The sequence below is a fragment of the Oncorhynchus keta genome, chromosome 28 (assembly GCF_023373465.1).
Source record: "Oncorhynchus keta strain PuntledgeMale-10-30-2019 chromosome 28, Oket_V2, whole genome shotgun sequence".
In the NCBI taxonomy this organism is placed as follows: Eukaryota; Metazoa; Chordata; class Actinopteri; order Salmoniformes; family Salmonidae; genus Oncorhynchus; species Oncorhynchus keta.
In genome coordinates this window covers 54,334,374-54,357,793 of record NC_068448.1, presented here as the reverse complement: position 1 = coordinate 54,357,793, position 23,420 = coordinate 54,334,374, and the positions used below count along the sequence as shown (strand labels likewise).

Here is a 23,420-nt window from a genome sequence, read left to right as displayed (position 1 = left end):
AACATGACAATGTTCATTATGGCCAAACAGTTCTATTTTTGTTTCATCAGACTAGAGGATATTTCTCCAAAAAGTACCATCTTTGTCCCTATGTGCAGTTGCAAAATGTAGTCTGGCTTTTTCATGGCTGTTTTGGAGCAGTGGTTTCTTCCTTGCTGAGCAGCCTTTCAGTTTGTCGATATAGGACTCGTTTTACTGTGGATATATATATTTTTGTACATGTTTCCTCCAGCATCTTCACAAGGTCCTTTTGCTGTTCTGGGATTGATTTGCACTTTTCACACCAAAGTACGTTAATCTCTAGGAAACAGAAAGCGTCTCCTTCCTGAGCGGTATGACTGCTGCGTGGACCTATGGTGTTTATACTTGGGTGCTATTGTTTGTACAGATAAACGTGGTACCTTCACGCGTTTGGAAATTGCTCCCAAGGATGAACCAGACTTCTGGGGGTCTACAACTTGTTTTCTGAGGTCATGGCTGATTTCTTTTGATTTTCCCATGATGTCAAGCAAAGAGGCACTGAATAGATCAATTGGACGTATACATCCACAGGTATACCTCCAATTGACTCAAATGATGTCAATTAGCCTATCAGAAGCTTCTAAAGCCATAACATACTTTTCTGGAATTTCCCAAGCTGTTTAAAGGCACAGTCAACTTAGTGTATGTCAACTTCTGACCCACTGGAATTGTGATTTTAAAAATGAAATAATCTGTCTGTAAACAATTGTTGGAAACATTTCTTGTCATGCACAAGGTAGATCTCTTAACCGACTTGCCAAAACTATAGTTTATTAACAAGAAGTTTGTGGATTGGTTGAGAAATCAGTTTTAATGACTCCAACCTAAGTGTATGTAAACTTCCGACTTCAACTGCATGCATAACCACTTCCTATGCTCGGTCAATTAGTCAGTTGCAGTTTGGACTTCATATCTTCTATTGTTGAGGCGGGGTGTAGATTTTTGTCAGTTCCTTGTGAATGTCTCTCTCTCAGCGATTTGTTCCTGTGTTGTAGAGAACAGAGTAGCTGGTGGAATCGTCACCTCATTATAGTTCGAAAACAAGACCCACAAAACAAACAGATCTCTTCTTGCTCTAGATGTGAAAGTAGCCTGGTCCCACATCTGTGTAAACTCTACATTCAACTCTGTTGGATAATGAGCTCAAACTGTCCAACCTCACCTGCTGTGATGCCTTTCTCCTATCATGACTACTGAATTGGGAATTGATAAACTTGATTGTTAACGCTCACATTTTTTCCTCTTGTACCTAACTTTGTATTCATCCGTCCAGTTTCAGAATTGAGGAAGCGTTTTGAAAGCATCAGCCCAAGCACTAGCTGGGAAATGAACAGGTACGACTACGACATTCAGCTCCTTCAACCATGTAATGAAGCAAGCAGTTATTGTAGTGGTGACTGTGATGAATAACAACGTGCGCGCGTGTGTGTGTGTCCTCAGCATGTGGCCACTCAAACAGGTATTCTGTCATGTCAGTCAGTGTGTCTGACTCTGTGTGTAGGAAAGAGAGGATTGCCCGGCGGTTGGAGGGTATAGAAAGTGAGGTGCAGCCCGCCATATTACCCAGCTGCCCCGGCCTAGTGACCAATCGGCTGCTAGAGGAAGACACACCCCGTTACACACGTGCCTCGGACACCTGTGACCCCTGTGTCGGTGAGGATCACTAAACCGCACACATTGTACCTAGTGTTCAGCTACTTGCACGACCCACAGAATGACAGAACTTGAGCATTGCTAGAGCTCCATATAGTATATAATTATCGAAACCTGACCCACGCTTTTGGATATGAGCTTGGTCATTTGAAAGACGAGCATTGACTTCATGCATTATATACTCTGAGTGCACAAAACATTAAGAACACCTTACAAATATTGTTGCGCCGCCTTTTGCCCTCAGAACATCCTAAATTTGTCAAGAAATTAAAGCTTCGAACTAATGCTGCTACCTATTGTATTATCATAATATTTTGTACACTGTGTATTACTTGTGTAGATTTGGTCTAAAGGTTTTGTCTCTGTCTATCCCCTGTCACAGTGCAGTGTTACAGTAGGGAGGACCTGGAGAGTCCAGAGATGATGACCCATCAGCAGGTCCCTGCTCCAGAGAGGCAGTCCAGAGCCCGTAGCCGGCCTGAGGGCCAGACCGTCCCAACTGAACCCATTTACAGCTCTGACTCCGCAGGTACCGACCTGGACTCCAAGGCAGATCGGATTGCTCGCTACAAGGCGGAACGGCGTCGGCAGCTGGCCGAGCGCTACGGTATGTCTCTGGACCAGGAACCAGACTCCACCACCGATCACTTCTCCTCCCGATCTGGTTCTGCCCGTGGTCTCAAGGAGTCTGAAACCTCTTCGGTGAGGCAGCAGGGCTACACAAATGTCAAGCCACGCCCCAGGGCGGAGTCTGTGGGGAATGAACCCTCCTACACCTCAGGCAGCTCCAGGGTGGGGAGAGTGGCCACCCAGCCTCAAAGCTCCGGCGAGCCTGGCCAGGGGCGACCCAGGGTGGACTCGTTCACGGAGAGGGAGAGGGTGATGAACCTGGAGAACCAGCGCAGGGCGGGGCAGCAGGAGAGGAACATCAGTGCCCTCGAGCTTCCCTCTTCCGCCAGCTACATGGATGTGACGTCATCGTCATCCACCTCGGCCAAGGTGCCCGTCGCTAACGACTACACCGTCACAGGGGTGCCCCCCAGCTCGCCCAAGACGACCCGGAAGTCTTCGCTGCCCTCCCCCAAACAGGGGGTATCCCCTGGGGACCTCTTCATAGAGCAGCAGGCCCACAATATCCTCGGCAGACAGGGGTGAGTGGACCGACCTACTACACTGTCTAGTCCTCTTTCTCTTCCTATTGTTAAGGTTCTCTCTCTGTACAGTATCTTTCCCCTTACTGTAAATAAAACAGATGGAGAGAAGGAGAGGGATCATCGGTCTCTCTCTCTCTCTCACACGCACTCAGTCTCCTTGATCCCTTTAACAGAACTCTCACAAGGTCGTCCTCTTGGCAGGAACATTATCTGCGTCCAAATGGCACCCTATTCCCTATATAGTGCACTTCTTTTGGCCAGGTCAAAAGTAGTGCAGTAAATACGGCACAGGGTGCCATTTGGGATGCACACAATAATTTATAGCATAGAGGAAGAGCGATCTGCGCCTGCAGCAGCAGGCTCAGTCAATCCAACAGGGTTTACACACAGCTGAAGTTCTCCCAGGTCCAGTTTGTTGTTGCTGCATCGTGTTTGATGTTGCTGCATGTACAGCGCCTTCAGAAAGTATTCATGGCCCTTGACTTTTCCCACCATTTTGTTGTTACAGCCTGAATTTGAAATGAATTACAGATTTTTTTTGTCATTGACCTACACACAATGCCAGTGGAATTATGTTTTTCGGAGATAAAAAATGACAAAGAAATGAAAAGCTGAAATGTCTTTTTAGTTTATTAAGTATTCAACTTCTTTGTTATGGCAAGCCTAAATAAGTTCAGGAGTAAAAATGTGCTCAACATGTTACATGATAAGTTGCGTGCACCTATTTGGTAGATGGGTGAGAACAAAAGAAATACATGAAATATCCATTTGAGCATGGTGAAGTTATTAATCACACTTTGGATGGTGTATCAATACACCCAGTCACTACAACAATACAGGCGTCCTTCCTAACTCAGTTGCCAGAGAGGAAGGAAACTACTAAAGCCTATGGTGACTTTAAAACAGTTACACAATTGAATAGCTGTGATGGGGGGAGAAACTGAGGATAGATCAACATTGTAGTTGATCCACAATACTAACCTAATTGATAGTGAAGAGAAGGAAGCAAAACATGCATCCTATTTCCTGCAAGGCACTAAAGTAATACTGCAAAATATGTGGCAAAGCAATTAACTTTTTGTACTTAATACAAATTGTTATGTTTAGGGCAAATCGAATACAGCACATTAGAGTACCACGCCAAATTTAAGCATAGTGGTGGCTGCATCATGTAATGGGTATGCTTGTAATCTTTAAGGACTGGGAAGGTTTTCAGGATAAAAAAAGAAACTGAATGGAGTTAGGCACAGGCAAATCCTGAAGGAACAACAGACACTGGGAGATTAACTCACCTTTCAGCAGGACAATAACCTAAAACACAAGGCCAAATCTTCCCTGAAGTTGCTCAACAAGAAAACCGTTATTTAAGTCAAAATTCTACTTGAAAATATATGGGTAGCCCTGAAAATGGTTGTCTAGCATGATCAACAACCAATTTGAGAGAGCTTGAAGAATTTTGAAAATAATAATAGGCTAATTAATGTTGCACAATCCAGGTGTGGAAAGCTTTGAGACTTACAACTGTACTCGCTTGCCAAAGGTGCTTCTACAAAGTATTGACTCGGGGGTGTGAATACTTAAGTGAGAGATTTATTTTTCAATACATTTGCAAAAAATGTCTTAAGTTTTCACATTGTCATTATGGGATATTTTGTGTAGATGGGTGAGAATATATTTAATCCATTTTGAATTCCGTCTGTAACACAACAAAATGTGGAATAATTCAAGGAGTATAAATACTTTCGGAAGGCACTGTACATATTTTCTTTCTGTGCCAGAATATTCAGGTGGTTGAAAAGCGACTTATAGGTGATAAAACTAAAGGAGCAGCTATGTTTGTTGCTTCGCTGAACAGTTGCACAACCCACTTGAGCCGAAGTCATGAAGTCTACAAACCCCAGGTTATGAGACTGCTGATACAATGCAATTCCAACAATGACACAATATTAGATGTTAGTTTAGGTATTCTTTATTTGGGAGTCATGGTCCAATGCAGTGTTGTGTCTAGTCTGGCGTCTTTCTCTCCTCAGTCCCTCAAGCTCATTTGAACAGCCAGCTAGCTGTAGCCTGCTGGTGCTAAACGTTGACTCACTGAGGGGAAACGATTAGAGACACATGCTCCCATTCCACATCCCACAAGGCATCTCTATCTCTCTCTCCGCCCTCTCTCTCTCCGGTTTCAAAACTTGGCAGCGGCTGTGTTGCGTTAGCCATCAGGATGGGTGTTGGGTTACTGGGGCGCGATGTGACTCCTCGGTCAGAACTATGAGCACATACAGAGACACAGATGAAAGTCAGCAAGGCCACGCCGCCCACCTGGAGAAAGAGTTGTGTTTAAGACACGGAGCAGCTCTCTCTCTCGCTCTCTCTCTCTCTCTCTCGCTCTCTCTCTCGCTCTCTCTCTCGCTCTCTCTCTCGCTCTCTCTCTCGCTCTCTCTCTCGCCCTCTCTCTCGCCCTCTCTCTCGCTCTCTCTCTCGCTCTCTCTCTCGCTCTCTCTCTCGCCCTCTCTCTCGCCCTCTCTCTCGCCCTCTCTCTCGCCCTCTCTCTCGCTCTCTCTCTCGCTCTCTCTCTCGCTCTCTCTCTCGCTCTCTCTCTCGCTCTCTCTCGCTCTCTCGCTCTCTCTCTCGCTCTCTCTCGCTCTCTCTCTCGCTCTCTCTCTCTCTCGCTCGCTCTCTCGCTCTCTCTCTCGCCCTCTCTCGCGCCCCTTCTCTCTCTCTCTCTCTCGCTCTCTCTCTCGCTCTCTCTCTCGCTCTCTCTCTCGCTCTCTCGCTCTCGCTCGCTCGCTCTCTCTCTCGCTCTCTCTCTCGCCCTCTCTCGCGCCCTCTCTCTCTCCCTCTCTCTCTCCTCTCTCTCTCTCTCCCTCTCTCTCTCCCTCTCTCTCTCGCCCTCTCTCTCTCGCCCTCTCTCTCTCGCCCTCTCTCTCTCGCTCTCTCTCTCTCCCTCTCTCTCTCCCTCTCTCTCTCGCTCTCTCTCTCGCGCTCTTAGAAAAACACTGAGTCACATGCTGTTGCCCTCTGCTGGGTGAGGGCATGGCTCTGGAAATCTGGTAGGACAGATGAAGGACATGCACTCAGTGACCAGTTTTGTGTTGTTCAATCGTTGCTCAATTGGTCTCAAGGGACCTAAACGTGTGCCAGGAAAACATTCCCCACACTAGTACACCACCAGCCTGTACCGTTGACACCAGGCAGGTTGGGTCCATGGGCTCATTCTGCTTACCCCAAACCTGGGCTCTGCCATCAGCATGACGGGGCTTCGTCAGACCAAGCAACATTTTTCCACTCCTCAGTTGTCCAGTGATCACATGCCAGGTGATCACATGCCCACTGGAGATGCTACTTCTTGTTTTTAGCCGATAGGAGTGGAACCCGGTGTGGTTATCTGCAACAATAGCCCATCTGTGACAAGGATCGACGAGTTGTGCGTTCCGAGATGGCGTTCGGCACACCACTGTTGCAATGTGCCGTTATTTTCCTGTTTGTGGCCCTCCTGTTAGCTTGCACGAATCTTGCCGTTGTCCTTCGACCTCTCATCAACGAGCTCTTTTCACCCGCAGGACTACTGCTGCACATTGTACACAATACATCAGTGGAATGCCTACTATTAGGTATTTTATTAGGATCCCCATTAGCTGTTGCTGAAGCAGCAGCTACTCTTCCTGGGGTCCACATGAAACATGACCTTGTACAGAACATTTAATAGACAAGAACGTTTCAAGGACAGAACTACATCACTTGAGAAAAGGCATACGTAGCCTACATATCGGTGCACAGGCTATCTACTGTAGGTCAAATTTTCCATAGACGTGTGGTACTGTGCATTGCGATACATGCTGCTGTGTGCGTCATGTCTGTGTGTCCTATCATTTTCCCAAGCCCCATTTGATGTCTCTTCATTGTTTTCATTTCGATGAACATTCCCGGATAGGATTTATTGTTTCATAGTTTGACATCTCTCCAAATACCAGAGTGATAACCGAGCTCCCAGCAGAATGGGATATCCACTGAAGTACGAGGCAGGTGGATGGATGTTTCTTGGTCATACTAAATGTGAAGTCAGTTGTGTTTGTGCTACAAGTGAAATGCTCGGAGCGGCCTAGCCACTCACTCACCCAAGGTGTTTCGAAATTACACCCTATTCCCTATAATAGTGCACTACTTTTGCCCAGAGCTCCATAGGACTCTGGTCAAAAGTAGTGCACTACATAAGGAATAGGGCGCCATTTTGGATCCAGTGTCGCTGACTCACCTGCGTCTCCCATCCCATTGGTGCAGCCCGGAGGTGAAACTAACCAGCAATTGGTTTCTCCAGACCGATTCGGAAGGCAACACCCAATCCCTTATCAACTGGCCCTCCAGGTACAGGGTGTTTTGACCCTCCCTTCCCTCCACATTCCCATCTTTTAACCGAGCCCGTTATGCCACCTTCACATCAGACCTCATTCCTCATCAACATTAATGGGTGTTTTGCTGTGTTTTCATTTCACTGACCAAATTACCCCCCCCTCCTCCCCGTCCCCGTTCGTGTTGTCCAGTGACTCTAAAGCCGTTTCTATCTCAATGCCTTATAGTGTTGTCGCGTTACTTACAGTAAGTGCTCTATTGCAGGACTCTGCCTCTTGTTTCTCTACTGACTAGGCCAGACTGTCTCAGGGAGGATGAGGCTGGGAGTCAGACTGTGAGAGAGAACCCTTTAGTCACGGCTCATCCCCCAATCCTTTCCCAGCATTGACTCAGCAAATAGATCTTGTACAGTCTATATCCCTCAGGCCTACACACAGTCAGAGGAACTTGAAATTTAGAGCTGCAATTATTATTATTGCCGAGTTGGCTCCAATTTCACCCCAAAACATTTACTCTAAATCTCCTTAGATCTTGGCTAGGGTTGCAAAGTTGCTGATAACTTTTGGTTAGAGGGTTCTCTGATTTCTTGCTTATTCCCTTGTAAACTCAAATAATCTTCCAACCGGGATTCCTGGGAAACCGGCACGTTTTGCAACCCGAAACTGGGCTCAGATCAGTAGTACTCTCGTGACAGGACTTTGTTATTATGGTCGGATATACGGCTTTAAAACATTTTTAAAAAGCCACAAGTGAGAGTGATGCCAGCAAAGTATTGTCTGATTCTCTGCAGTACATCCGATATCAGCCTAGAATTGTGAGCCTAACAGAATGAAGAACAGCTGAACCCCTTGCTCGGACTTCTAGGATTTAGTCACAAAGGAATGTCGTTCAAAGACTAGGAGAAAAGCAGACACGGTGAGGTGAGCTTCCACAGCCAGTGCTCGGCCCGGTTGCCCACCAGATTCACAAAACACAATCTAATACAAGCAATAGCTACTTTGCTTAACTTTCTTCTTAAGTCTATAGGCAAAGGCAAAATGGCAGTTAATAAGAAATGAAGTGTTCTGTGAATCCAGGCACTGGCCTACTCAGCTGTGGAAGACTTGTGGAAGAGTCCTCCCTGACCTTGAGTAGTAGAGACTGGTGACGAGAGGGAGGGACTGCTCCTAGAACCCCACAGCTATCACATACAAGTCTTACAAGTGCTACTGTTAGCGTTGCATTAGCCACCACCTGACAACGGCTGCTAGCTAGCCTAGCATGTTACCAACCAACCCCCACCACCTTTCAGCATGTGGTCTGACTGTGCACTGCGGCCAATTTGATTCCCTGTTTATTTTAGTTCTTCATGCATTTTGCATTAGTATCTCACTGGTCAGATCGTATTACAGTACATTCATATGACTATTTTTCTCTGGGGATCTCTGATACTGATGACATTTTGACATAAATAAATGGAGACGCATAAGGAAGAGGAGGGGTTGAGAAGGGAGGGGTAGAGGGGTAAGGGAATGATTTATGGCTGAGGGAAGGAAAGGGATGTGTTGGGCTTTCACCATTATTTCTCTTTTCTCGCTGCAGTCTGAGTTTCAGTGCAAACTGCAGCAAGTTTTTAACCCTCTCGGTCTCTCCCTGAAGAATCAGAGTTAGGGAGAGGCTCGTCAAGGAGGAGGGAATCCGACTGAGTCCAGAGCTGGGCCACCGTGTCGCTGAGGCCCCCCTGTACAGGAGACACCCCCAGCCCCGGGCCACCACCTTCCCCACAGCCCACCATGACCATCAGGCTCCAGCCTACACCACCACCAACCCTCCAGGCCCACAGCCAGCCTACTCTCACCCCCAGCCTCAGCTCACCCGTTCTGGGCTGAGTGATGACCCCAGCTATCTGTCCATGGACACCGGCCCCGGTCCCAAGGCACAGCAGCCCCAACAGCCTCAGCCGCAGGAGGAAGAGGAGATGGAGGGAGAGGTGGCTGAGGAGAGGAGGGGCGCCCATAGGGAGGGCAGACAGGAAGTGAGGACTGAGGGACTACTGAAGAGCAGGAAAGCTGTGCTGCCATCGGAGATCAGACGCAGGGAGAAGAGCACAGAGGACCCGCGTGGGAGCGGCCCCAGGAGAGACGAGGAGCAGGCTGGCTACAGCAGGGCCCGAGAAGGCCAGGGATTTGGACACGGGAGGAAGGCTGAGCCGGAGGGGCCCAGAGGAGGGTGCATGGGAGGAGGGAGAACCAGGATGAGACTGGAGGAACCGGACACAGACCCTGAACCAATCAGACCTACAGGGGAACTCGTCTCCCGCCTGCTGGCCGCAGAGGTCAGAGCCTCAGAGGAGCGCCAACAACCGCGGAATGACGACGCCATTTACATCCTGACCAGGGGAGGAGCCATGACCACAGACGCTCCCGTCTCCTCCAGGCGCCCCACGTCGGACACTGGGGCCCCTAGAGGCTCCATCCCCAAGACCCAAGAACCAGGGCCAGGGTGGGTCAGAGAGGCAGCAGTCCTGCAACAATGGGCCAGTGAGGATGGGATCAGTAACGGAGACCGGAGCCCTCCAGAGACCAGGGACGCTCGTGTCTCTGTGGCCAAGCTTCGCCACTCCTACCTGGAGGGTGCTACGACTGCTACTGCCCCAGTCGTCAGGCAAACAAAGCTGTAGGTGGTTCTGTTCTGTAGTACAGTGCTGTTCTACAATCCATTCTGCTAGGAGCTGCTGCTGGCTTCTATCAGGAACTCGCTGCCCTGCCCTGCCTAGCTAACACCTACCTCCTCCTGACTGAAATAATCGGTGTGATTATTCTGAACAGGGTTTCTTCTACTAACGCATAGTAGAAACACTCATCCGATCACTAACGCTAGCAGTAGAGCGTTTCGCGGCGGGGGGGGGTTGACTGCTGCTTTCTCTTGGGCTGAGTGCCTGGACTAGCTGATGGACAGTATGGGGGGTGTGTGTTGTGTGTAACACGACGTAGTCGCCAATCAAGCAAATCTTTGCATGCCAATGGCTTCCCTCTGCTCCTCCAATGTAGAGAATCAGGGGATGGGATTTTGTGCGGAAGCTCGCCTCTGTTAAATGACTGCATATCTTTCCCTGCTCTTTCTTTCGTTCCCTCACCTTGCTATTTTCCTCTTTCCTTTCTTCATCGCCCCTTCTCCCTGTCTGCGTTGCGGCCCGAAGGGAGGAAGAGGTAGAGTTGGTGTACCCGGGGGGTACGGGGGTCCCCTGGCGAGGGCAGCGGGACAGTACGGATGTCCCGTGGAGGGGGGACAGGGGGCGCAGGCCCAGACTCTACATCTCCCCCGGAGAGAGTAGAAAGACTTCCGAGAGGTTTAGGACCCAGCCCATCACCTCGGCTGAGAGACAGCTGTCTGATAGGTACAGTGTGTGTACTGTGTGTTTTTTTAAATTTTTTAAACGCATGTCAAACCCAGAATTAGTCCTCGCTTCCCATTGGTGAAGACTGGAGGGAGTGGCTAGTAGTCTGCTGTGAAGGAGCACACTACACAGGCTCATCCAGAAACCTACGCATTCTCTCTCAGGCCGCATGTACTGTAGGCTGTGTGGGTGTTGTCATGCATGGCAAATATGGTCCTTATTTCTCCCCTTAGGAAAACACTATAGAGAGGGTCGTATAAGGAAGTGTTAGTTTAGACTGACATGAGTAGGGTTGCAAAAGGAGGGTATATTACTGGGAACTTTACTTCAGGTTATCGCAGGTGTCTGTAATTGTGTGGCCTTATCACATGTAAAATATATACAATTATTCAACATGTATTCAAACTGGTGGCAGTTTTATAAAAAGTCAATAGCGAAAATAATATGTAGGCTAGTTTCTTTTCAACTATGTGGTATATATAATAGAAACGGATGGATATAAAAAATGAATAAAATGTTTGTCATTCAAGTAGGATTAGATTTTCTGTTAATCACCAAAATTACTAAACAATCTGGGTACTTTGGTAAATTACAGGTAGCTATGCAACCCTAGACCATGAGTTTTAATTTTTTTTTCTTAAATCAACTGTGGATCACGCACTAGCCGACGGCGTGTTTGTGTGTTCACATATCATGTACGTAGGCACACAGGCTTATCCAGGGCAAAAACCCAAAGGTGCACCCAGGTGGACACCATAACAGAGTTTGAGGAAACCCTGATTTAGCAGGTGCTCTTATCCAGTGTGACTTAGTTAGTTAGTGCATTCCTTCTAAGATGGCTAGGTGGGACAACCACACATCTCTGTCATAATAAGTACACTTTTCCTCAACTTTATCTACTTATATATCAGTAGGTGAAAAAAGTGTGATGTTAGTTCAGGAAAGACTTGTGTTCATTTTAATTGTGTTTTTTTTTTACGGGGGGGGGGGTTATTTTAAGATGCTCGTTAGAGGTACAGATCGGGAAGATGGGAAGGGACTCTGCTGTCCTAGCTTCAGGGGGAAGCTGGTTCCACCATTGGGGTGCCAGGACAGAGAAAAGCTTGGGCTAAGTGGGAACTTGCCCTCCTGTAGGGGTGGGGAGGGCCAAGAGACCTGCGGTGGCAGAACGGAGGGCTCGGGTTGGAGTGTAGGGTTTGAGCGTAGCCTGAAGGTAGGCAAGGACCATTCCTCTTGCTGGTCCATAGGCAAGTACCATGCATGGTCTTGTAGTGGATGTGAGTTTCGACCGGAAGCCTCTGCGCTCTTCAGCCGGGCTGCAGAGTTAGACAGGCGGTTGTACAACTTAAACTGAAACGTGTCTTCTGCCTTTAACCCAACCCCTCTGAATCAGGGAGGTGTGGAGGGCTGCCTTAATCAACACCCATGTCTTCGCCGCCCAGGGAACAGTGGGTTAACAGATTTTTACCCCAAAGGTCTGCCGCCTGCATGCTGAGTCTATCCTGCCAGTGGATATGTCATGTGACCCGCGGGCAGATGAATCACTCCTTTAGTTTACTGTTCAAGGTCTAGCAGTCCTCTCTCTCTCTTCAGCAGACTTATTTCTGTAATGCTGCATCCCCATGGCAGGACAAGTCTCTCTGTTGCAATCTGATTTCTGTGCATTCGTCTCAAATGGCACCCTATTCCCTATGTAGTGCACAACTTTTGACCAGAGGCCTATGGTCGTGCATTACGTAGGGAATAGGGGGCCATTTGGGACTCGGCCGGTGTAATTTCTGAACACCACCTACCCCATCACATTACCCCTGTGGCTGCTGCTTTCTGTCTGCTCTCAATCGCTCCACTGCCTCTCTGGTAGCTGTACTCACAGTAGCAGTCCTTTACCATCGATTTCATACCACTTGATACACTTGATAATGGATGAATAATATGTGAGTCCTGGTGAATTTCACTGCTTCAGTGCTGGTTTTTCCTTTTCTCCTGAAGGTCTTGTTTGGGCCCAGATCTACCCAGCACTGAAGGTAAGTTCCTTTTGAACTTAATTGGGAAAAGATTAAAAGGACTTTTGTAGCTGAGCTTTGGAAAGTTAAAAGTGCGTGCCATCGTGTCAAGTTAATACGTTTACGTTCCGCAGGTCTGTAAACATTTTTAGAAAGATTCCCTTTAATGAGAACCGCCTAATGACGCACGGCTCGTCAGTACACTGCTGATTTTTGCAATGTCGAAAATAAAAACATTTGAACTAGTTTTATAGAGTCATTATTGGTGTTCACAGTAGCATAACATGGCTACGGTTTTACTGAGCAGAGTACTATTCTTCCATCTGGTTCCTATAAACACACACACACACACACACACCCTCAGTCAGTCAGCAGTGTAGTGCGGCGTCAGTCAAAGGGGATGCTTTCAAGGTGATGTCATACTGTCCTGCAGTGTGTCTGAAATGGTACCCTATTCCCTATATAGTTTAGTGCTTTTAGACTAGGGCTCTGGTGAAAAGTATGGCACTACATAGAGAATAGCGTGCCATTTGGGACATACCCCTCTCAGATCACACCTGTATGTCTGTCTCTGCTGCTCGGTCTGCCTCCCAAACACACTGCGGTCACTTGCATCAGTGCAGGTTTAGCTCGTCTTTGTTTGATATACATTACAGATGATGAGGATTGGACTGGTATTTAAAGTCACTGTTTTGTTCATGATTCAAGCAAGCTGTTTTATTATGGGAATTGGTTTTCAACATTCTCAGAATCTGGCTCCATTTGACACTTTGGATTTTTGCTATCATCTTTCTCTCTCTGTTCCTCCCCTCTCTGTCTTTCTCTCTCTCTCTGTCTGTTTCTCTCTCTCTCTCTCTCTCTCTCTCTCTCTCTCTGTCTGTCGGTTTCTTCTCTCTCTCTCTGTCTGTCGGTTTCTTCTCTCTCTCTCTCTCTCTCTCTCTCTCTCTCTCGGTTTCTTCTCTCTCTCTCTCTCTCTCTCTCTCTCTCTGTCGGTTTCTTCTCTCTCTCACTCTAGCGGATGAAGAGAAGTTGGATGAGAGGGCCAAGTTGAGTGTTGCAGCCAAGCGGTCTCTCTTCAGGGTACGAAAGAACACAATGTTGCTTTGGTGTTTTCTCTCACCTGTGTTTATGTTGCGTCCGGGTAGCAAGGCGTGGACATGAGCTTGTAGACACACACACACACACACACACACACACACACACACACACACACACACACACACACACACACACACACACACACACACACAGCGTTCCTTCTCTGTGACTCAGTTACTCCACACATTGCTGCGAGCAGAGCAGCTGACTCTGAGCTTCATTTAGGCCCGACACAGACCGACGGAGAGAAATATGCCACTAATCAACTACGTAAGCATTGAAACGGTCTACTTTTCCATACAGAGTCGTCTTTTGGCCAACTTGCATGTGGAATATACTGTCAAGAAGTGCATAGCAAGCCATAGTAATAACACAGAGGCCACATATTTTCTGAACTGAAGTCATAGTTTGCTCAAGCAGAGCGGGCCAAGCCTTTGTGCTCTTGCCAACTCCATCGCTGTCGTTGGCATGACAATTCCACCAGGAGTTGGCAAGAGAGCACGCCGGCACAAGAGGCGAAGTGAGAGCTGACCCGCCCCAAAAATGTTCACACACCAACAAAGCCGAATGTTTTATATACGGGCATTTTTTTGTATGGAGGTCAATGAGAGTTGAGTTAGGTCAACATAACATTTAATTGCTCATTTGCTATGTGAGGCCTATTTGATCAAATATACATTTGGTAATGCTTGCACGAATGTACTGATATAAGTGGACACGGGTGACACCTGCCCTTTGCACACCTTCATTTCCATTTGTTAGGATGGAGACGTTAGTATCTTGTCAGCACATAGACCGTCTTTGCAGGCACTCGGGCAAAGGTCAAGAACAGTGATTGCGTGCTTTCTCTTCAATCTGTCTCATGCTAACATCTCGGGCTACATCATGATGAACTCTGTCCTCCTATTTTAAGACGGTCTGCCTTCACTCTCTATGCAAACGCTTCGTAAAGATTTACAAAAACAAACCTTGCAACAACCATTTCTTCCGCTCTTTTGATTAGGTACTTGGGCATCTCCAGAGGCTCTGGTTTAACTGAACGGGTTTCTTTAGTCTGTATTGGAATTATGCTCAAGTAGATTTGTATCTATTGGGTTCCCTTAAAACTGATAGTTTGAGCTTTGCGTTGAAATTATGACACATTACTTTGGTCTCCATGCATGGCCTCCGGCAGGAGTTGGAGAGGAGCACTGACGGGGGTGCCCCCAAACCCCAGTCCCGGAACGCGGCCGTCGAGAGGCGACTGAGACGCATCCAGGACCGCTCCCGTACCCAGCCAGTCACCACTGAGGAGGTGGTCGTTGCTGCCACGTAAGTCCCAACTACACCTCCCTCCATCTCTTTATTCCTTCATCCTTCCGTTCCTCCGTTTCTCTCTCCCCTCTCTCTCAGCTGCCTGTGTGGTGGAAGAGCTGGAGAGGAGTGTGGGCTAGTTTTAAACCTCATTCCATGAACCTGTCAAATGTGACCTCAACCTTTGATGTCAACACATTAGGAAACAGACTCGATAGCTATGGGTTACCCGTCAAAACCTCAAACCTAAGCGTCACTCCCTCTGTTCTGAGAGGTGATACTGTTGGCTCTCTGAGTCACAGTTAATGTGACTCAGGTGCTATGTTAATTCTGACATGCTGTATGTTCCAATATATTGTTCTCACATTCCTAGCCTGTTGGCCAACTCTCCTATTTGATATGCCACCTTTTGATGCGTCCCGAATGGCACCCTTTTCCCGACGCCGTGCGCTACTTTTGATCAGCGCCATATGGGCCCTGGTCAAAACCAAAGTAGTGCACTCTGTAGGGAATAGGGTGCCATTTGGGACGGAGCCATTTCGTTGATCGATTGCCACAGTCAGTGTTTTGATTTGAGAACATGGTATGTGATTTGCCTGTTGGTTCCAGTCAGTTGGTTAATACTGGGAGGATGGAGGAAGTGGCTAACAAGTCACGGGGCTTTTGCCACTGATCTGTAGAAAATATCCACTATACAACATACTCACTACACTCTGTCTTATTGTGAAGTCTACCATCTTCATTCACAGAGGAATTCCGTTATTTATATGTTTTCCTTGCCCTTTTAAAGAATTTTCTGGATCTTTTCTTCTCCTTCTGTCCTCTCTCTCTTCCCGTTGTCACCTGTGTCCCCGTGTGACTCGGTCTCTGTCCCCTCTGTCTGTCCCTGTCTGTACTGTCACTGTAAAGTGTCCCGGCTCCCTCTTCACAAACTGTGTCTGTCGATACGACCCTAGCACGCATACCGAGCCCCACACTAGTCAGCTGCACTGTGACACCGTACAGGTACACGCACGTCAGCACACGCGTGTGCATGGTGTTTTAGAGGTTAGAGGTCAACCTGACCTGGCCCAGGCACTAATCTCACTAGCTTGGTCCCAAATCTGTTTTGTGCTGTCTTTCCAACTCAAATGGTCAGAGTTGGTAAGACTGCACAAACACATCTGGGACAAGGTGTACAATTTAACAGCAGCTACATTGGTTGAATGCATGGTTGGTTTTTCAATGTTTTTTTTGGAAGCGGACTAGCATTCGGTCCAAACAGAGTTTGTGTTTGGTTATATTAACCTTTGGTTTTGTGGAAATTGTTACTATAAATTTGTTCTCACCAGGTCAGGAGTAGTCTTTGGATGTGTGGCGCCCCCTTGTGTATTTTGCGAGAACAACCTGCATGTTTAATCTGTTGCAATTTTCTCTTTTCTTAACCCTTTATGATCTTACACTATTGTCAAATTCATGGTATCCAAGATCTCTTTCAACATCTGAAAAGATGTAGCACAGAGATTGTATTGCCCGGTTGACAAAGCACAATGACAGTGTATTTGTCCACACTGTGGGCTATGCACTAGACTGTACACCCTGTCTCTATGTGTAGCATGGCTCTCTGGCCTGCATGTTCCGGCCTGCCTTCATGTTTTTCTCCCCGTCTCCCCCTCTGTGGGTGTTCCTCCTCCCAGTCTGCAGGCGTCCTCACAGCGAAGCGCTGCGGCCAAGGAGCAGGCCAGGGAGGCACGGCGGGTCCAGGATGCCCTGGAGGCCCAGAGAGAGGGGCAGCGCACCAACACCATGCTCCTCCAGACCTCCTCTCCCCCCGAGGAGACACAGGCCCGGCACCATGTATGTTTTGGTGAATGATAGGACCACAATGGAAATGTGTTTTTGAAAGTTTTTTTTATTTTTGTGTTATCCTCAATGATTTTAAATGTGTTGTATCGACGTGTGGTTGAATTGTTTTTTAAAATTGTAAAACCAATCAAAAACCCAGCAGGGCCATGGGGATGCAGAGCCAGATCTGTCCACCCTCAGCCTGGCAGAGAAGATGGCTCTGTTCAACAGGCTGGCCCAGCCTGCTACCAGGGTGACCCGGACCAGGCCTGATACCAGGGGGCGCAGGGCCAACGCCCGCTACCAGACCCAGCCCATAACCCTGGGAGACATGGAGCAGGTAGGAAGAGATGTATTTATTTACAGTAAATGGTGCCGGTAGGAAGAGAGGTGTATATATTTACAGTAAATGGTGCCGGTAGGAAGAGAGGTGTATATATTTACAGTAAATGGTGCCGGTAGGAAGAGAGGTGTATATATTTACAGTAATTGGTGCCGGTAGGAAGAGGTGTATTTATTTACAGTAAATGGTGCCGGTAGGAGGGGTTCTATCTGTATCTCTGTGACGTGATCATTGCTGTAATCATTCTTAGATGGCTATTCCTTATATCGTTCTAACATTGATTCAACCCTCTTATCCCACTTTCTACATAACCCCTGTTTAATATCGTTTCAAAGAAATGTTTCACTCGCACTCGCACACCTTTTTCCTAAGTGTGTGAGACTGTATGTATCTCTGGAACAGGACCCCTCAGACACAGACACTTTTGATGAACAGGAGCTGTGTGACGAGGGCCCAGTAGAAGTCCCTCAGGGCCAGTGCCGCATTACACAAGTAAGGCTCTACCATGGCACTGCGGCCATTTTGGCTCACCAGTGTCCGTGCGTTTACCTGCAACTAGTGTTACGCTTGGCTCTTGGCAACACGTTAGCATCGTCCATGTGCTTCTTGTCGTCGTTTTGTTGCACAATTATAGAACATGCAATAGCATTATCTGGGCAAGCAGCAAGCGTCCCATTTCAGTCTATCATGAGGCCGTTTCATGTGGTTCTTGAAACCGCCGCACTCAGAACTGGTGCATTGACCCAAATTAGAACGTAATCTTCATTAGAGAGACGTTTTGAGTGTGGGGATGCTCTTCTGATTTAATCCGGGGCTGCTTCGTCTGAAAGTGGAGTACAGGGGCATCGCATGCCCTAGAAGCTTTTGAAGAAAAGCCTGATTCAATACGCACGTGTGGCTTCTGCTGCTCGTACTTCATTGGCCTGTGACGAAGACATTGTTGTGTGATGTGCGGACGAAGGCTGGGAATTGCTTAGTCCCAAATGGCACCGCATTCCCAATATTTCACTGAGCTGCTCTTTGGCATGAAAGAACCCGCTGTGGTGGAGGAGAGGAGGACAAAGGGCTGCTCCCTGGTTCATTCTCTGAATGGAGGGATGGACTGAATGCAGGTATTTGTCAGCCAGGGTTCATCTCCCACCAGTCACTGTGGAAACAAGGTTGTTGTGACTGAAAGAGCGGGACGAAAGAATGGACTTCTTGGACTGGTTAGTACGCCATATATTATCGGGTTGAAGCACAGGAACTCTTAAGGTTCAACGCAGTCAAAAACCAGATTCCCCCCATCTGTCCTTTGACTTAGAAGATGACGAACGTCCTTGAACTTGACGCTGTCCGCTGAGTAATCATAATACATGTGTGGAACATCTTCAGACCACAACAGGATGTGGAATTGATGTCACCACAAAGATGAGACTCTTCTTAAAAGGGAACATCTTGAGGTGTTCACTTTATTGAGTAACATCAGATTTTTTTTGTTGATTTTTATCAGATTTTTGTCAGTTGAGAAGTGACATTTTTGGATCAATGCTAAATGAATGGATGATTGCGTCAGTATCTCCTCATCCTTGAAAAGACTGATTCGGCGTTATTCTTGGAGCATGATTCTGTGAATAGAGAGCGAGAGTGGGTGGCTGAACTCATCCTGCCCTTCAGAATGTTGGCTGCATCTGGGTTCTGTTCATTAGTGCAGACTGTAGCAAAATGTTTTGCAACCAAAAAACGAAAACAAGTGGATCTTAGGTCACACCCTGTTTCGGTCTGCTTCTTTTTGGTTACCAGTGAATATGACCCTGGACTCATTGTGCTTTGTGGTTGTCAGGGGGGGGTGGGGTGGCGGGCGACATGACTGGTCGGGCATGGCTTTGTGATGTGGGCTGTGATTGGCTAGCCAGACTGCAGTTCTTTTGAACCACACGGGCAGGAAGTGCAATGAGTCACTCTGTGATTAGTCAGCGTGATTATCTAGAGATCCATTGTCTGTCTGGTAGCCTTGCTGCCTCTGTTACCGGGTGGACAAGCGCCTCTGCTGAGTGAACTTTCGCCCTCTCCTGCTGACCTTGTTTTTTCCCCCCTCTTTCTCCCTGCTCTCTTTGATCACTCGCTCTCTCTGTTATCTCGCTTTCCTTCCTCTCCCTCTTTTCCCTCCACACAGATCCAAGCCGGGGCCAGGTTCGACCAGCTCTCCTCATCAGCTCTCAGACCTGGGGCCACGGTCTCCACAGACCACGCAGGGGACATCCACCTGGCCAGGGATTGCGGGGGTAGCTCCGCCGAGGCCGCTCTCGCTGCACCCAACCCTGGGTACTACGAGAGCTCCATCCCCCGGCACACCAGTCCTCCCACCCAGATCACAGAACCCTTCAGTGCCGTCTGGAAGTCTGTGCCCGGCCCCCACCACCAGGCCTCTCTGGATCTCCAGGCTGACACGACCACAGTCCTCCCCCAAGAAGAGGAGCATGGTCTGGGAGGAGGGAAGAGGAAGCTGCCCTCTCCAGAGGGAGTTGTCAGACAGGCCCCCCTGCCCCAGCCTCCGGCCTGGTCTGGGGGGACGGAGTGGGAGGAGGTGCAGCGTGTAGCCAGGAGAGGTGAGGGTGTGGAGCCCCAGCGCTCGTTGATGAGATCAGAGAGCCAGGACCAGAGACTGCACCAGGAGCAGACGGGCTATCTAAGACCGTTATCACAAGAACTGCAGGACCCAGACAGGCTTGGGTCAAAGGTCGTCAGCACTGGTAAGATAAGCCTCTAGGGGAACAAGACTGACCGTAGGAAGGAAGTCTTTTCTGTTTCTCTCACTTTCTCTCACTTTGCCTCTTGTTCACTCATACTTTTTAAAAATCCACTTCAAATGAATTCTCTCCTCTCTCCCTCATATGAGTGATCATTGGTGTGTGTGTGTGAGTCTTATGAATGAATTTCCCATTACGGTCATTCGACAGATCATGTTAGCTGTCTGTGTCTTGGTGCACCCACTTCTATGCTCCTGTCGTATAGTAAATCCATCTACACTACTCACATGTCAACATAGCTAATACTACCACACTTCACGTACCAGAGGCTTGATCTCTCGTTTAAAAAAAACAAATTTCCTGTTGTCTGTAAATTATGTTCACACACACTGGCTGTGGTTTCCCTTCAAGCTTTCCCTTATTTGACAGTGGGTAGACGCTAGCTGGCTCGCCCCGGTTTGTCTCATCAGTCTGCATCAGCGTTGGACTTGTCCCCCAGTCTGCTAGGGCACGGACCAGTCAGAAGAAATATGTCAAGACAGACTGAGGGAGGGAGGGAGGGAGGGAGAGGCCAGTTGCTAGATGTAGAGGCATAGAGAGAAAGACTGGGAGAGGAGGGCTAGTAGTGTCCAGGGGGCCACAGAGGGAGAACTAGGTGAAGAGCGAGAGGAACACTTACTGGTTAGTCGACTGTGTTACGTTGTGGCTTCTGTAGAGGGAGGTTCTCTGTTAGAGTTCACACAACTAGAGGAGAAACTAGGCTGAGGCTTTTAACACTTAGTGGCCGCTTTTCGTCAGCCGCTTCCAGCTTCTTGATAAGTGAGTGTGGATTTGGGGTGTGTGTGTGTGTGTGTGTGTGTGTGTGTGTGTGTTTGTGTGTTGTGTGTTGTGTGTTGTGTGTTGTGTGTTGTGTGTTGTGTGTTGTGTGTGTGTGTGTGTTCATGTCAACATGATTGTGTTTGATGTGGCTTTTGCTCTGCCTGCTGGTTATTGATTGTGCTAGGAGCTCTCCTAATGTGTGTGTGTGTGTGTGTGTGCGTGCGCAGAGCTGCCGGAGCCCAGCGTGTCATCGCTGAGAACAGCAGTAGCAGCAGGGCCACTAAGGAGCGTGTCTCTCGCTCCACACACACAGCTGTCTCAGGAGCTGGGAGGAGCGGACTCGCTCACGGACCGCAGCAGTGGTCTGGGACACGCACACAGCCTGGTCCAGTCGGAGCAGGAGGACATGGAGCTCTCCGAAGCCATGTCAGCCAGACAGATGTCCATCAAAGACAGGTGAGCCCCTCTTCTCTTTCGCATCAAAGAGACCCTGGGTTGACCAGGCAAAGCCTCTAGGCAGTAGTCGTCTCCGTGCAGCTCGTTTGGGTCATTCTTATTGGCGAGGCAACTTCGCTCATTCGTTGTGTACACGTGAGAGCACATGACATCGTTTTTGTGAATGCTGTGTTTCAGTCGGTCAGAGGGGACAGCGACAGCCACATGATTTTTTTTTTTTTTTTTAATTGTTGACTTGTGTTGGATATTGACACTCATGACTCAGTCGGTTTGTTCATGCTTGTCGGTATGTTTATGCTTGTCGACTTGAATCGGCTTTTGATCTGAGGCCTGTGAAAGACTGCTTTTTGTTTTTGAGAGATGGTGAGAGCCTCACCTTGACTCACTGTGGGAATGTAGGTTGCAAATGAGGAGGAAGTAAAGAGGCCGGGAGCAAGCAAGGGACCGCTGGGTTCGTTTTGACGCGAGTTCAAGGAATCTATTTTGGGCGTTAGGTTGCTTGGTGTGCCGAGCACTCCATGAGGAAGGTCGGCGAGAGAAATAGATGGAGAGAGGGAGATGCTCCAACTAACAAACCCCATTCCTCTTGTCTCTTTTAGAGGGAGAAAGTGAGCTGGTCTCCTGTCTCTGCTGCTGCTGCAAATCAACCTGCTGTAGCCACGGTAGCTAGCCACCTCTATGGAGGGATATTATTAGTGGCAGCAGAAAAGGAGTTTGAGTTGGATTTGAATCGAGCTCTACGGTCATCTCTGTCGTAATAGGTCTCTTAACCTCGTCGACGAGATTCGGTCTCTGCGGAATGTACCGCCATCCTCTAAGAACTAGGTCCGTCGCTAAGCAATATACTGAGGCGTTTCCATTGACCGCTGTTATTCAGAAAAGCATTTTCTAAGGGGATCTAGATGGCTAGTCTCTTTATGAACTGCTGTAGCTGTCGATTGTAGTCGTGCCATCGTTGTTGTGTCATGCTCTGGTGCTCTGGAGAATTGGGGAATGCCGGCTGTGGATATATACATTTAGATCTACTTTAGGGAATTGTAATGTTTCCAATACAACAGTGTTACAGACCAGTGGTTTCACACATCTAATCCAGTGGTTTCACACATCTAATCCAGTGGTTTCACACATCTAATCCAGTGGTTTCACACATCTAATCCAGTGGTTTCACACATCTAATCCAGTCATCACATAAGCTTGTTTCAGTCCGTTCGCCCATGTCATCCTGCTGGCCGTTGAGTGGTTGCAGTTGTTAACCCACCAGGCTAGGATTGGCTTTTAAATTGATTGATGACATAGTGGAATAACATGTGCTTCCAATGACTTCCAAAGTGGTGTGTGTGTGTGTGTGTGTGTGTGTGTGTGTGAATATCCACCTCTATTCAGAACTGTCTGCAAAGTTGAGAATGTGCGTCCTCTTGAATGCTCCATGAAGTGCATAAAGGATCTATCATTGGCGTCACGTCACAAATTCTTTAGCGGTTTGTGGAACCTCTTGCCTCAACAAGGTCGTGTGTGTGTGTGCCCAGTGGTTTGGTCGGTCGGCACTTCTTCTCAGCTACAGCTGCAGATGTCTCTCTGTGCCCCGATCCACTTCTACAGACGTCATTCTCTGACCCGTTCCCCCAAAAACAGGGTCGTCCTCTCATGGTTGGACACACAGCAGTGTTTGTGAGCAGAGGGCGCCACAGTGCCCCAGGCTTTAGGACCACTATGCCGGTCTCCTACTAGGAATGCTTCCCCTTTATAGTCCACACATTTCCCCCGGAGTCTCCTAGAAAGTGCACTCTGCCCTCCAGGTTCCACATAGTCTGAAGCTGGAGATAAACGCTGCTGTTCTTCAGTCTGAGTCTCTGAGGGACTGGCTGTGAGTACGGTTACACGCACACAATAATGCGATTTGCCGTGGCTCGTCGGATTTTGATATAGTAATTTAATTCAAACGTTTACATTGCAAGAATAACGATGTCCCTAATAACCCTGTTTCCGTGGACACATCTGAAATCAGGCTACCTGATGGCACTCTGATAAACGTGGAAAGTCGTCTATTCAAGATAAACATTCCACTACAGCGACCGTGTTATTTCTGTGAAGCGCATTTGATTCGGGAGTTCGGGACGTATGAAAGTTTGTGTAAAACGACATTTGTTTTTCCGAACTCACTTCGTTTGCGCTAAAGGAGGGCGGCTCACGCGGCTGGTGCTGACTCGTACACAGATCCAATACATCCGCTGGAACGCCCATTGAGGTGTCTGCATGTCCTACTCATTTGAGAGAGCGCTCGGAAAAGCAGGTGTTTTAATCGGCGTA

General features: G+C 48.1%; 1 protein-coding gene across 23 annotated transcripts in view; it reads left to right on the top strand.

Annotated features, from left to right (window-relative positions):
• LOC118361564 (supervillin-like) overlaps positions 1-23,420 on the top strand; it is a 138,948-nt gene that overhangs the window by 84,390 nt on the left and 31,138 nt on the right. For 15 of the 23 annotated variants that reach the window (XM_052483281.1, XM_052483267.1, XM_052483282.1 and 12 more), the window contains exons 4-18: positions 1,295-1,355; positions 1,523-1,674; positions 2,057-2,825; positions 7,104-7,187; positions 8,811-9,827; positions 10,351-10,548; positions 12,538-12,572; positions 13,567-13,631; positions 14,824-14,960; positions 15,852-15,947; positions 16,619-16,778; positions 16,927-17,106; positions 17,512-17,601; positions 19,265-19,841; positions 20,885-21,113. In XM_052483281.1, the coding sequence (XP_052339241.1) occupies positions 1,348-1,355; positions 1,523-1,674; positions 2,057-2,825; positions 7,104-7,187; positions 8,811-9,827; positions 10,351-10,548; positions 12,538-12,572; positions 13,567-13,631; positions 14,824-14,960; positions 15,852-15,947; positions 16,619-16,778; positions 16,927-17,106; positions 17,512-17,601; positions 19,265-19,841; positions 20,885-21,113 (3,797 nt within the window). In that variant the 5' untranslated portion in view covers positions 1,295-1,347. Of the gene's footprint in view, positions 1-1,294; positions 1,356-1,497; positions 1,675-2,056; positions 2,826-7,103; positions 7,188-8,810; positions 9,828-10,350; positions 10,549-12,537; positions 12,573-13,566; positions 13,632-14,823; positions 14,961-15,851; positions 15,948-16,618; positions 16,779-16,926; positions 17,107-17,511; positions 17,602-19,264; positions 19,842-20,884; positions 21,114-23,420 lie in introns of all 23 variants that reach the window. The other 8 variants (XM_052483286.1, XM_052483270.1, XM_052483283.1 and 5 more) reach the window with 7 other exon arrangements.